Genomic DNA, 15,087 nt, shown 5'->3' with positions numbered 1-15,087 from the left:
GGGGAAACCCAGAACCACCCACAGGTTGCTGACAAACCTTTCCACCGGAAACAGTTAAGTCGCTTCGAAAAAAGAAGAAAGTTAGACATTAACCAGGGCCTTTTTATTGTTGAAATCTTAGGAGATGCTCATACCGATTAAAATTAATGTAGCCCAGTATAGATATTGACATTTTTCATTTCCTACACTCTTAGCCAAGAGGAGCTCAAAAATTCTATGTGACCATCCCATTAGAATGAGTTTCCTCAATATTACCTTAGAAAAGTATTTTAGTGGACAAAGTATTTAAACCAGTAACCTATGTGATCACATCGGTATATTTCAGACCAAGAAGAGCTATGAAGCTGTCGTTGCCCATCTTAGCCACCCTTGCTGTGTGGACCGCTCCGGTTATCGGACAGCCCAACTTTAATCCTTCCACTTCCAGTTCCTCACCAGCCAATCCGCCTACCGTGGCACTAGCGGGAAATCCACCACCAAACACCAGAAACAGCGCCGTCAACCCGCCACAGACAAATCGTCCCCCTGCTAGAGTCGGAGTCTTTAATCCCCCCAGCAGCAACCGATGGCCGGCACCCCCAACTCGTCAGCTGCCCAGATCCCCTTTTCTACAAGCTATGGGAATGTCATTAATGACTGACATAGACGCTATGATGGACTTTGTGGAGAGTATCCTTTTTAAAAGGTTTTACTTTACTACCATTTATAAGAAAATAATTTCGAATTTCGCTTTCTAGTGAAGAGTTTATGCAATTATTCCGTGTCAGGTTTTCCCCCAAACCACCTTAATTTGAGTTCAAAATTTCATTAAACGTTAAACCATCAAATAAGTAAACTTTTAAAATATACACTTTGTTTTTAACAGATAAAACTGAACCAACTGAACAGATAAGGGTACAAAAGGTCTAATGTTCCAAGACTTAAAGCTCACTCCACAGCTGCACATCCAACCGTCATTTAAGTGTGTACCTGATGTAAATGACCTATTTTTTAACATAGTTAAAGTGTTGTTTTCAACCGTTTTTTCAAGGCTTAAAATGTGGTTATTCACTCTATTTTAGAATGAATGTTTTCAATGACTCCCGTTGCAAAAGCTACAATAATAATACTGCATGTCACGGCAAGAAATCGTTTCTTTCTTAAACTATTTTTCTACATTAGCTTCATTGAGAGCTCGTATTTTCCCATGTGTTTGTAGTACCGTAACACAATCCAAGCAAACCGATGTCATGTGAGTCAAATATTCTTGGGCACCGCGTTAACACCAGTCAGTTAGCCACTCTTAATGTCTCTTTGTTAACATATGTGTTTAAGAAATAGAGCGAACATGGCTTAACCAGTGATGTGAAAGGCCTGAAACAGAGTAATGTAAAGCCTTGGCCAGATCTTGAACTGAGGCAACAAATGTAACAGTATCTGCCATTCAACCATGTGAATGGAAATAAGTGAACTCGTGATGATATTCTAATTTTTAAGGATCAGAACAACGAAAGTCATCTCATGGCAACGAAGTCGTTTTTTGGTATTTTCCTCTATGTTGTTTTTCACTGAAACCAAACCGCATACAGCAACTTGCTCTATTTCCAGATACAAGGGTAATCACAAATTGTTTTTACACTAATTATCACGCATTATGACCTTGACCTGTGTCAGGACCTTGTGGAATCAGTCTAAGCTTAGGGATGTTCCAGTCGGCTTTGGACCTTCCCGAAGCCTCCTGTGAGTGTCGAGTGGGCAGATGTGGATTTGACGGCATACCACACCCCTCCAGAAGCGCTCAATCCCATTGTCCTAGCATCGCCACTTGCTGCTGTTCCGGAAACTCGTACACCAATTTCGCTGCCGCCAGTGTTTGGCAGAACAATTTGCTTGAAGCTAGATCTTCCGGTCGTACCTCAAACATGATGGGCGGTAATACGCAAAGTGTTGCACCGGCTGGTGGGCTAAATTTCCCACAGTTGTGGTACAGGAGGTAAATTTCTCAGTAGAAAAAATATATTTAAAACAATGTATATTTATATTCCAACCCAAAATCATTTGATATGGTCATCGAATTAACAACATTTGTATAAGTAGCACAGTTTGTATACCAGGCAGCTTTTAACAGTTAACTACTTCAAAAGAGTTGAGCAAGTGTATAGCATTTACATGTATTACGTAATGGACCACGGTAAATCATGTATGTAATGCACACAAATAAAAACATCATTTGCCAAATCTAGAACTTGTTCATTTTATGGGTCGTGTATTAGAACTGCTTAAATACGGTAAACACTAGATTCATTTATTTGCTTATTTATTTATTTATTTATTTATTTGATTGGTGTTTTACGCCATACTCAAGAATATTTCACTTATACTACGGCGGCCAGCATTATGGTGGGAGGAAAATGGACTGAGCCCGGGGGAAACCCACGACCATCCACAGGTTTCTGCCAGACCTTGCCACGTATGTAAACACTAGAGTTGAAGAGAATACATGTAGGCGTATCCGGCTCAAATGTATCTCTGCGAACCTGCTCATGAAATTAATGAGTATGTCGGCCTCATGGATTGGATCTGAATGGACTGATTGTATTTACTGAAGATGAGCTTTGGGAAGTTCAGCCTTTTAAGTCATTGTTGAAGCTACCATCTCTTTTAATCTTAGTTTGCCTAAACCTGAATTTGATTCGTAATCAGTGTAAGTTTACAAGAATTCCTCGAGACATAATAGACAACAGTTTATTTGGAATCATGTATATAACAAACACAAATAAACGCAATTTACCAAATGTTAGAAACTTGTAAATATGTATTGATCTTTTTGCATTTATTTATTTAATTGGCGTTTTGCATCGTATTCAAGGCTATTTCACTTAGGTGACGGCGGCAAGCATTATGAGGTAGTATTGAACCCACAACAATTGCATAGGTGAAAGGTTTCTAATTCATTCAACCGCGATGTCACGCTAAACACTTGGCCACAGATCCCCCCTGGTCGTCTTGTATGAGAACTGTGCGCATACGCTAAACACTACATGTGTCGTGAGTGTCCATAGGCCTCTCATGTTCAGTGTCTCCCAAAATCTGCTCCAGGTACCGGTATCTTCCATCACTGGTACACTAATTACAGTAGCTTGTATACATTGAAATTGTTTTCACGTTATGAATTACATGTACATTTGATTACGACGCCCTCAATAATATTTCACTACTGACAGCGGATGAGTTTAAGAATCACCAACCAAAACACCGCGTAACTCAACAACACTACAAAAGCGTTGACTCTTTTGTGAGGTAGAGATAGTTTACCTGACTACAGAAACCTTGTCTTAAGTGAAGCCAATGGTGGGCGGTGGTTGTGGGGTTATCTTTACAGCGACAATAATGCTACGCTGTAAGAAAATTATGAATCTAGGGCCGATTCCACAAAGCTGTTTGTGATTTAAGTTAAAACTTAGAACCTTTTCGCAATGCCCATTTTTTGCTCTGTAAGTTGAAATTTAGACATACTTTTCTTCAGATAACATTGATAAGGTGAACAAATTTTTAATTCCTAAAGCAAAAAATAAGCTTTAAGATTGCGTATTAAATTTTGACTCAAGTCAGAAATGGTTTGTGGTATCGCGGCTTGGTACAAAATTTTGTAGGGGAAAAACCACTTAGGAGAAGAGTGCTAATTAGTGATTCATTTGACATGAAAGCTACAGCATTAAAACCAGATGTAAAATGTTGAACATGGTCTAAATGGCATAAATTTACCAACTTAGGACAACATTTTGTGACGGAAAGGTCACTTAAGACAAGGTCAAAGTTAATTTGTACCGACTGATCTTTGATTCTACTTTCAATCTGCCAGCAACCTAGTGATGGTCGTAGTTTTCCTACAAGCTATGCCGTGTTTACACACACCATAATGGTGGCCCTGAAATATTCATGAGCACGGCGTAAAATATGAAATAAATAAATAAATAGTATTGTGATTGACTGAAGTGAAAAATCTGCAACGGAAATTTGACCTCTACGTTAATAATCACCACCATAAGACTAGCTTTTGTGATGGGCACGTCACTTAACACGAGGTCCAATGTGTATGCACCGGATGACCTTTTATTCTACTGTTATTGACATAGACTGAACTGGGAAACACGGCCGATTATTCAATGTTTAAATTGTCATGCAGAAATGCTCTTCCTAAATCCTAGGGCTGCTTTTATATAGATACTGGCTGATCGATAATGTAAAGTTGTTATTATTTTCAGAAAACCTCGTTTAAAGGAGTTAAATACCGCAATATGGCAATAACGACCATGTTCCTGGCAACTATCTGAGTATACTCTTGAAGATATTATCTGAATTCTGGAGTAACAGCTAGGAACGTATCAGTAGAAAAAAGGACCCTAGATGTATGTTACCTCTTGTCGCGTTGTTTTTTTATTTCCCTTGAATATCATCTAACTGAGCTAATTGAGTTTATTCAATGTCATCTCTAGACAAGTTTCAAGTAGATTCGTATTTATAGGGTAAGTGCTCTTGAGCGTCCAGTTTTACTGTGAGATATTTTGAGTTGTTATCATTTGCATGCTGATGGGACCTGAATTAACTTTGTGAACCCCTAATAAAGTGGGCTTTTTACTGGACATATAACGTCCATGACATTTTAAAAGCTAATGAAATTTTCACTTACTGCAATCAAAGTCAAAATTCGTCATTTCTACAAAAATAGCAAATGGAATGTGTACAAATTTGCATATGACTTTTTGGGCTTTGTGGTATGTTTTTTTTTTTTGTTCTTGCTCTTCATATTTTAAAGATATATTTATATTAATATTATTCATTAATTTTCATTTATTTCTTTTTCTTCATTAATCGAGTCACCATAGAACAAAAACATTGTATAGGTTAAATGATACATTTTATTTCTAGGTCTGTTGAATTACTTCCGATCAACAAATTATCGGTTGATCTATTTTAAAATTGGAAGGTAATGAAATAGCATATGGAAATATACCTGCGTAAATTAATAGTTATTTTGCTTTAGGCCACAAGACTTCTTCCCATACTTGGCCAGTGTGCACCCTATATATATTAAGAGAAGAGCACCTGTCGGTGTCGCATCGTATCATTCTAACGTTGACGGAGAAGCACATAGTGCAGGGAACAGGTAAGGTTATGATTTTACATCTTATATCTACAGCCCATGTATGCTGTAACACATTTATATAACACTTAAGTGATTCATGATACCAGCATACAATTTGTCTCAACGCTATAAAATTTGTTACATTTATGCCCATGCACATTTGTTGCATATTTTGCTGTGGTGTTGTACACGTTGTCGTGGTCCGGAAGACGTTTGATTCCTTCAGGTTCCGTTTACACGGCAATGGTAGAACAACATGTTTATTTCTTCTGTTATAGGGTGGATAAAGATGAGAAAAACATTTAAAGCCGTTTCCAAAAAATTGACAAATAAACCTTTACCAGGATCTGTTGCAACCTTAATACCACAGGAGGTGCTCATGCAAATTAACTAAATATACTTAACACATTAAAGTATTTTAGATAGTGAGTATTTTTTTTTGTTAATATATGAGGAGCCCAAAAGTGATTTTAAAATGAGACTGTTGTGTCAGATTATACCACTCTCCGCTTCTTCATTAGCTGTGATGCCGATAGGTTTATAAATCAATAACCTGATTCTGATCACATCGGTATATTTCAGACCAAGAAGAACTATGAAGCTGTCGTTGCCCATCTTAGCCACCCTTGCTGTGTGGACCGCTTCCGCTATCGGACAGCCCAACCTTAATCCTTCCACTTCCGGTTCCTCACCAGCCAATCCGCCTATCGTGGCACGATCGGGAAATCCACCACTAAACACCAGAAACAGCGCCGTCAACCCGCTAGAGACGAATCGTCCCCCTGCTAGAGTTCGGGTCTTTAATCCTCTCGGCAGCAACCGATGGCCGGCACCCCCAACTCGTCAGCTGCCCAGATCCCCTTTTCTACAAGCTATAGGAATGTCATTATTGAGTGACATGGACGCTATGATGGACTTTTTCGAGAGTATCCTTTTAACGGCTTTTACTATATAACCATTTGTGTGAAAAAATTTCGAAATCTGCAGAATCTTGCGGGTGGTCGTGGGTTTCCCCCGGGCTCTGCTCGGTTTCCTCTCACCATAATGCTGGCCGCCGTAGTATAAGTGAAATATTCTTAAGTCCGGCCTAAATCTACAATCAAATAAATAAATAAATGTATCGTAATGCCACTGTTAACGTATGCATTTGCATCTAAGAGATTGGACAAACGCGAGTTTAAGGTAGGTTTCACTGAATTGAATTAGAACAATGGCAAAGATAACAATACAGTAACAGGAACCTCTGTGTCATTCGTCTATGCAAATAAAAAACAGTGCATTAATGGTGATAACAGCTAAGGACCAGTACAAGTTTCAGGTCTTTCGTTCTCATGGCAACGAAGTCATATTTCGTGCTGCAAAGGTAATCACAAATTGTTTGTAGGTCTACACTAATTACCACGCATTATGACCTTGACCTGTGTCAGGACCTTGTGGAATCAGTCTAAGCTTAGGGATGTTCCAGTCGGCTTTGGACCTTCCCGAAGCCTCCTGTGAGTGTCGAGTGGGCAGATGTGGATTTGACGGCATACAACACCCCTCCAGAAGCGCTCAATCCCATTGTCCTAGCATCGCCACTTGCTGCTGTTCCGGAAATTCGTACACCAATTTCGCCGCCGCCACTGTTATGCAAAACAATTTGCTTGGAGCTAGATCTTCCGGTCGTACCTCAAACATGATGGGCGGTAATACGCCAAGTATTTCGCCAGCTGGTGGGCTAAATTTCCCACAGTTGTGGTACAGGAGGTGATTTCTCAATAGAAAAAATATATTTGAAACAATGCATATTTATATTCCAACCCAAAATCATTTTACATGTATGATCATCGAACGATGTTTGTAAAAGTGATACAGCTTTTAATAGCTATCTACTTCAAACAAGCAAGTGAACTGCATTACATGTGGATTACATAATGCAGCGCGCTAAATCCTGTATGTAGTACACGCAAACAAAAATGCCATTTCAAAAATTCAGAAGAGTTGCTTAAAGTTTGCTAATATCTGTGAGCTGTGTATGAAATACAAATTGTATATGTACATGTGCTATAAAAATTACAGATGAGTGGAAGACTCTCAGATTCAGATGACGACCTTTATGGAAGGCCAACTGTACTGTATTTAAGTCATTGTTGAAGCTATAATGGTAACAGTTTGAATGCATGGCATGCACCAACTGCCTTATATTTTCGGTAATCTGAATTGATTATAAGTCTGATGACCCAGGGGAGGCAATTTAGTAAGCTACTTTTCATTAATCTATTCCCTAATTAACCCGTAATTAACCCTAATTAAAACTGCCAATCACCCCAATATTTACGTTAAAACTTTTTCCAATACGGACTTTGTGCCTGTAGGAATTTCTCTTTTATTATGCTGACGATAACTGTATTATTTGATCAACGGGGAATAGAACGCCAAAGTGAAATACGGGTGAGGGCAGATAATTCTTTCTGTAACATGTAACCGATGGAAGGTTGAGTTTCCTTCTATTGATGGGTAACACCATTGGTAAAGGTCTAGCACGGTTCGAGTGCTTGGAACCGGTTGGCGTGTTCAGTCTATCCTGTGACTGATATGGGTGTATTCCTGGAAATTGTGATAACCATGTTAATCCAGAAGAACACTAGCAGTCCTTGCAGACCTCAGGTAGAGAGAACATACCGGCAAAAGTGGAATTTCATTTGGAAGGGGAGGGAAAGGCCAGACCTGAAGATTTCGTTCAACTGTTTATAAATGTTTTTATTTTCAGATATCGTTTTAATGCACCTGGCCAGTTTCATTTTAGTAAACTGTTGAAACTGAATATCTCTGACTTTGTTCACTTTCTCTCTGCTCTCCTGGAACCCGTATGATGAAATGGGAACTTACTTCTGTATAACTTCAGTCGTGGAAGTGTCATAGCCAGCTCCGTTACATAAGTTTAAATCACCAAGACTTCCTCAACATATACAAAGTACGGGTGCGTACGATTATCGATATAATAAAGTCAATCACTTCATAGGCAACTTTTTGCAATTATTTTATTACATGTACATTGAAATCTAAATATGTTGTTATACTAAAACCTGGAAAAACAGTTACCGTTTGTGCTCAGATGCTGCGACGCATGTGCATTTCCAAAAGGGTTTGAGAAACACGGGACAGTTTGCCGTCAGAAGTTTTCCATAAATTATATAACCTGAATGAGAAGTGTATTGAAAGAAATAGTCCGTGTCGTTTTACACACAAAATTTGCGGTCTTTCTCCCCACGCAAGTTCATCCACAAATCGTAATGGCAACAGACTTCACTGTTTCACCCCAATTTGCATTAGAGGGGAAAGATTCACCATTTGGCTTTGGGAGAGAAGTCTCCTGCATGCACATTTCAAAAATGTACCCCACGACGAAGAATGAGAAGAAATCCTTAAGATGATCAATAATAAAAACAAGATTTCTGGAAGTGTTTCTTGATATGTAACTTGTCAAGGAGAATTTCATGATGTACCAAATTTCAGTTTAATACGATAAACCGGTACGCGAAAACAAATTATGAAAACTGACGGTTGTATGGACTGTTGACCAATATATGCCCTGTAAATCTCTATATGCGCCCATCCCTGACCCACCACCACCACCACCACGTTCGGTTATTAGGGACAAATATGAATAACAATGTCATTCTCCCAAGTAGGCCCTCCTTGCACTAAAAATTTATTCTATTTATTACTATTTGGGTGAATCATAGCAACCCAGTATTAAACTGCAAACATTATCTTTATATCGACTTATTTTGGAAAAGTTAAACGGAACAATACAGCAACAACGACCGTGTTCCCTGCGAGTGAGTGAACTGCTGAATGTCTTATGTGATACATACAAATTCTCCGCCGACAAAAGACACGTATACTTAATTTATCTTCCCCATAACACTAAGTTGCATCCGGCTTACTGAACTCAACAATTTATACGTATGTCTTCATGAAAATTTCATTTTTCTCGTGAGTTTTAGAAGCTGTACTAGTAAGGGTTGATCAAAACTTTAAACAATAGTTTCATGAAAAGTGACTTGAGTATTGTGTATTGTTATGTTATTACAGTGATTCGTGTTTCAACTGTATCAATAGATACGATTGGATAACCGCAGGACGTGACCCTCAAACGTCATTTCCAACACGAATTCTGATTCGCCATTTCAAAGGGGCATATATCATTTGCCATTTGAAACTCCGCTTTATTGGCTTTAGGAATAACCATGCAGGGGAAGCCACGCCCTCCTGGTGAGGATATATGGGTACGACAAAAGACGTAATCGTACACAAAAATCCTTCACAATGATGCCGCCCTCGCAGATAAAACGAGAGAAAAAAACTAGGAAATGGAGCATTGATGCCCGAGCCACACCGCTAAATATCTCCAACCATTCATCCAATTTTTAAAAAATATTGTTTCTTCCAAGGATATATAATCTCAGAATAGATCCTGTATAAGGTTGTTTCACTGCTAAACCATGGACAGTGTAAGACTACAGTGTTAAGAGTAACACCAGAGCAGCGACGACAGTGTGATAATTGGCATATGGTCACACATAACCGGTGAAATCCAGCTTTTTGTCAATTTACTTCAGTTAGAGTTTCATTCTCATTGTTTCTGTAGCAACATACAGAATCCTATGGGCATGGCCTATGCAGAATTAGTTATAAAAAGTACATTCATATAAATTGCAGTTTGTTAGACGTCACTTGTCTAGAACTGCTCAACGTGTCCTCCATGGGCAACCGAACATCAGTCAATGCAGTCCAGAAAAGAAGAAATCCTACTAACCTGTAAACAAAAGAAATACCTCGTACCCTTTGTATAATAACGCGTCCAGACAAGCAATGGGTGTTTTCCAATCCACGTTAGTGTACAATTCGTGTGATGTGTTCTCATGTCAGTCGATGGTATGAACTTCTGAGTACAGCAGCTGCTTTATTTCATTATGACCGTCTAATTTTTTAAATTTTTGTCGGTGGCTGCCATATTAGTTTCAGTAACAAATACATTCATGTTTTAATTCGCGAATTCAAACAAACATACATCATTTGTTATTTCAACGTACGCTTCATTAGCCTGAGAAATGGTTAGTGCCCATCTCGCGTCATAAAATAGACAAAATGAAAAAATCGTATGTAAAAGACTTATTTATTATCTGTTCTTCCAAGATTTAAAGAAACGGCCTTTCTCTAGTGGGAGTGGTCTTTAATACAGGCCTACTAACTTCGGCCTTGACCGATTTCCAGCTCCCTTGAACGCTTAAATAAACGGCCTACATGCACCTGAACCCTCAGCTCTCAGACTGCACGGCAAACTGTTTGAGATCTAATTCTAATTTCTTAAGATATTGCATAATTATCTCTCTAGTCATGGAGTAAGACAAATGCACTCGACCTCTCACAGTATATGAATGACTCGACCTAAGATGTGAAATAGGTCTAGATATCAATTTATTACAGCCATCTTAAATACCATGTGGCAGTTTTAGTCTAGCGAAGTAACGTTATTAGGGTTACGTTATTAGATAGGAGCGAACAATGATCACAACAATAGGAGCGAATGATCACATCATCGTCCCCTTTTATAATTAGTCTTATTTATATTTTTAAAGACTCTACGTTGTCGACATGACATTATAAATGAAAGTGTCTAAGGCCAGTCAAAAACATAATATGCCAAGGGATATATCGTTACTATACAAAGGTTGTCTAAATTTGCGATAGAATGTGCAAAACAGAACTGGTGAACGGTGGACAAGCTGACATACAACACCGTGTGGCCATTTAATATCGTGCGCTACGAGATCTACTCTGGTTTTCTGGTGGTTTATTTCCGTTTCGCCGAGCTGGGACGAGTGAACAGATATTAAGTGCCCCATGCTGGTCCAAAACTGGTATGGGACGTTCTTGTGTTTATACGCCACTGAATCTACGGGCTATAACTAGATGAATAACAGTCTGCAGTATTTTTAGCCAGAGATAAGAAAGAAATAAGGAAGCTGATCACCAACAACAACTAGGTGTAGATGCTTTACACCCAACAAGGTGCGCTATATTCTGCACCGGAAAATTATATCTGAAAAAAATAGTATATATATAAGCCTAAATTTAGGCTGAGATAAGGATACCAAGCACCGTACATTATAATATAAGCGCTTGCCTTAATCTCTCATTATCAAAAAATCCATAGATTTTAATAGGTCAGATCACACACACATAAACGAAGGAAAAGAGGTTTTATCGTGGAACACTGAATACTGAATACAACAGAAAACGAACTTTCAGTTCTGAATCTACTGCCAACTGAAAATAGAACTGAACATTTTATTATGACAATGCTTAAATATTCCCATATTTCCACTGAATATAATGTGCTCTTATACATAATAGCTCCACAACAAACCTTCTTTAAACAACGCCAGTCAGAACAATATGGCAAACCACAAAGGAACGATTAAAGCCCCTTCATAAAACAAAACTTGATTTATTGTCTTGACGCCAAACCGACAGAAAGTGCGAACCAGTTGTTCTCCCCGTTTCAATCTTTAAAAAGGCATGTATGGATTTTTTACCAATCTAACAAACAATGTTAGAAATAAGCAAACCTCTCCGTGCAGTAGGAATCCTACATTTCATCCATGAAATCAACCTACCAGCCATCATGGTTCATCATGTTTTCAGCAGTTTTGCTATCGGCTTGATTATCAGTATAATGTCTGTCCCCCAGTGAGAAAATCTTCAAATGACGCATAGGACAAAAACAAAATGTCTTGGAAATGTAAACCGATGTTTCTCTTCTAAACCAAGATTCTACATCCTTGACTTTCACATTTTGAAAATACTGCACAGGGTACATTGCTTGCATCAGAAAAAAAAATGATTAAGAGGTTGACGATACCAGTAAGCTATACCTACCACCAAAGTGAATACAATTTTACAGCTACTCCATTCTAATGCGGAATGGTCGACAACATTGTAAAGCGTAATTGAAAAGCGTTACACTAAATTCCGAAAAAAAAATTAATATTTCGACATTTTAACAAGATAAACTTGATCAAAATTATTGAGTGGCGACTAACATTATGATTCCATACCTTCACCACTGGCTTACAACTGATATGTAACAATGTACCGCGTGGTCATCATTTTGACAAGCATACGTATATTTAAGTATGAGTGTAGATGTCTGCTGGACCCAAACACATAAGACAATTTTGACAACTGTGTATAAGGTGGTATGTTATGAGCTTTCGATCGCGACTGCTGCCATCGTCAGATAATATACCACTATATTATCCTATCTGTTTTGGTTTTAGTTAAACCTCTCCATAGCAGAATAGCTCTCTCTTGCTCCAGAACAAAACTTTTTGTTGACTTTTTGTGTTCACTTATAACCCTCCCTCCCTCCCTCCACACATACAAACACACGCCCACACCGGCACTGGCCCGGAGAATCCCTTGAGGGGTGAGGCCGATGCCACATATATGCATTTATTATATATATATATATATTATATATATATATATATATATATATATATATATATATATATTATATATATATATATATATATATATATATATATTATATATATATATATATATATATATATATATATGTGGCATCGGCCTCATCCTACAGCCTAATCAATCAGACTGTGTAGTAGTGTTTAGGACGCTCTTGATCGCTAATACCATATTTGTTAACTGTATTTGTGAAAGGAAACTAAGTTAACAAGTTCCGTACCCTATATCCTATAGTTTATTCATAAAACAGTTTATTTGTTGGCCTATATTATTTTGCATATCAATTATATATGTTTTCATATTTATTCTTAAATATTTCATGCCGGCCATTAAAAACCAATAAGATTCAGGTTTATATCAGGTGGTGATGAGGTGCATTTGTCACATCTGATGACGTTTTTTTTTTCTTTAAAGGTCTGTTACATGAACAATACTTCTGAAAGTTCTAAAAATAATAAGGGATGGAAAACTGGAAGAACTTCAGTGGCATAGGGAAATATCTGCCAGCATGAAGAAACAGGTATTTTGCCTTAGGACATGAAGCTGACTCTGAATCGTTTCCGCACGTCATTACTTATTCTTCTCACGACCCTATCTATTTCTGTTCACTCGATCTCGGGCTCTGTGACGTCGATGTTCCCTTATATATCAGGATGAGAGCACTTGTCAGCGTCTCGTCGCATCATTCTAACGTAGATCAGGAAACATCAGTGCAGCGAATAGGTAAGACTGTCTCTCTTATCTTATTAATTACTGTACAACAACTCTCTGGATTATACTGAAGTAAGAAGGACCCGGAACATATGATCATTCATACTGACTGAATTTATTTACGAACCATGTGCATGGCATAGACGTTAAAATTAAATGCACAGAATGAAAAACTGGCACACTGAATCTTCAAAACTGTTATTCTATTTCCTAACAAAAGGATAATATTGAGGTATTCTATATCTGTAGCTCCTATCTGGTATCATGCGTTTACGCTTATATAATATAAGGAGTTACGATTTCTGTAAGGTACGACTGGTTTGTTGAAATCGAAAAACTGTAAAACATTCTTGCCGAGAGAAGGTTAAAAGCCCTTGTCTATGGAGCAGATACTGATGTCCATGTACACTGGCGGTATAGGTTAGGTAGTGACTGTACACGTAGGTATGTGTAATTATTAGGAAAATGTTTGACCCCTGAAGTCCAGCTCATACTGACTTCTTCTCAGGTCGTACGTGGGAAGGTCTGCCAGCAATCTGCGGATAGATTTCCCCAGGGCTATGCCCGCTATCCCACCATTATAATGCTGTCCGCCGTCGTATGAGTGAAATGTTCTCGAGTTCGGCGTGAAACACCTTTCACATAAATAAATAAATAAATATTTCACCCCTCTGTGTTTCGTGTACAAACGATAATGCTTGAGCGGCATCTAGGCGAGCACTGGCTGTTATCATACAGTGTGGACAAACGTGAGAAAGAAAACGTTTCAAGTCGTTTCAAAAACAAGTTTGTTTTTGAAAACACAGGTCTTGCATGAGAAACAGACGAAAAGCAAGATTAGTAACCGCTAGATTAACAATAATATATGTAGAGTTCAATGTAGTATTATTTATTAACTATTCAATATTATTCTTCTGACCTTCAACGCAGGTAGGCCTATCACACGCACTTCGCCAATGAGATATCGAACTTTAGAAGATCATTTCTCGTTTACTGAATACAAAATTGAGAAGTTATTGAAACAAAGTAGTTAAAACAATAACCTTTGTGACCACGTCGGTATATTTCAGACAAAGAACTATGAAGCTGCTGTTGCCCATCTTAGCCACCATTGCTGTGTGGACAGCTCCTTCCATCGGACAGCCCAATCCTAATCCTTCAACTTCCAGTTCCTCTAAAGCCAGTCCGCCAAAATCCACACTTCCGGTCAATCCACCCAACACTGGAGACACGGCTGTTTCTACCAAAGTGAACCCGCAAAAGACGAGTCCTGGTGTTGGGATATTTAATGCTGCCAGTAACAACCCATGGGGCGTGCCTCCACCTAATCAGCCACCCATGCCGCAGGTTTATCAGCCCTGGGCAGTACGGCCTCAACTTACACCTAGCTGGGGACCTCAACCTCCACCCGCTCAGCGTATGCCATTGCTAATGGACATTGCTTCCATGATGGATCTTTTAGACAGTATCCTTTTTTATGAATTTTAGTACACTATTTTATATGAAAACAATTTTAAATTTCGTTTCTTACCAATGTCGAATTATTTTTTTCAACTGTAGCGAAGGTTTTGATATCTGTCCGCTGTTCCAAACCATAAATCTGATTGCAGTCATGACAGTCAAACGTTCTTGAGATCATCGTTAAGACAGTTAAAATACATCAAGTAAAGAAAAACTCATGTCGGTTAGGTTCTTGCGTCACTGAGAGATTT

The 15,087-nt window shown here is 38.4% G+C and overlaps 1 protein-coding gene across 1 annotated transcript; it reads left to right on the top strand.

Moving 5' to 3' along the window:
• The first annotated feature begins 14,455 nt into the window (after nucleotides 1-14,455).
• On the top strand, nucleotides 14,456-14,863 carry LOC135466953 (uncharacterized). The gene has a single exon (XM_064744707.1). The coding sequence runs from the start codon at nucleotides 14,456-14,458 to the stop codon at nucleotides 14,861-14,863; it is 408 nt and encodes a 135-aa protein (XP_064600777.1).
• The last annotated feature ends 224 nt before the right edge of the window (nucleotides 14,864-15,087 follow it).

The sequence above is a fragment of the Liolophura sinensis genome, chromosome 6, assembly GCF_032854445.1.
Source record: "Liolophura sinensis isolate JHLJ2023 chromosome 6, CUHK_Ljap_v2, whole genome shotgun sequence".
Classification (NCBI taxonomy): Eukaryota; Metazoa; Mollusca; class Polyplacophora; order Chitonida; family Chitonidae; genus Liolophura; species Liolophura sinensis.
The sequence above is the reverse complement of the archived record's forward strand: the minus strand, read 5'-3'. Positions and strand labels throughout refer to the sequence as shown.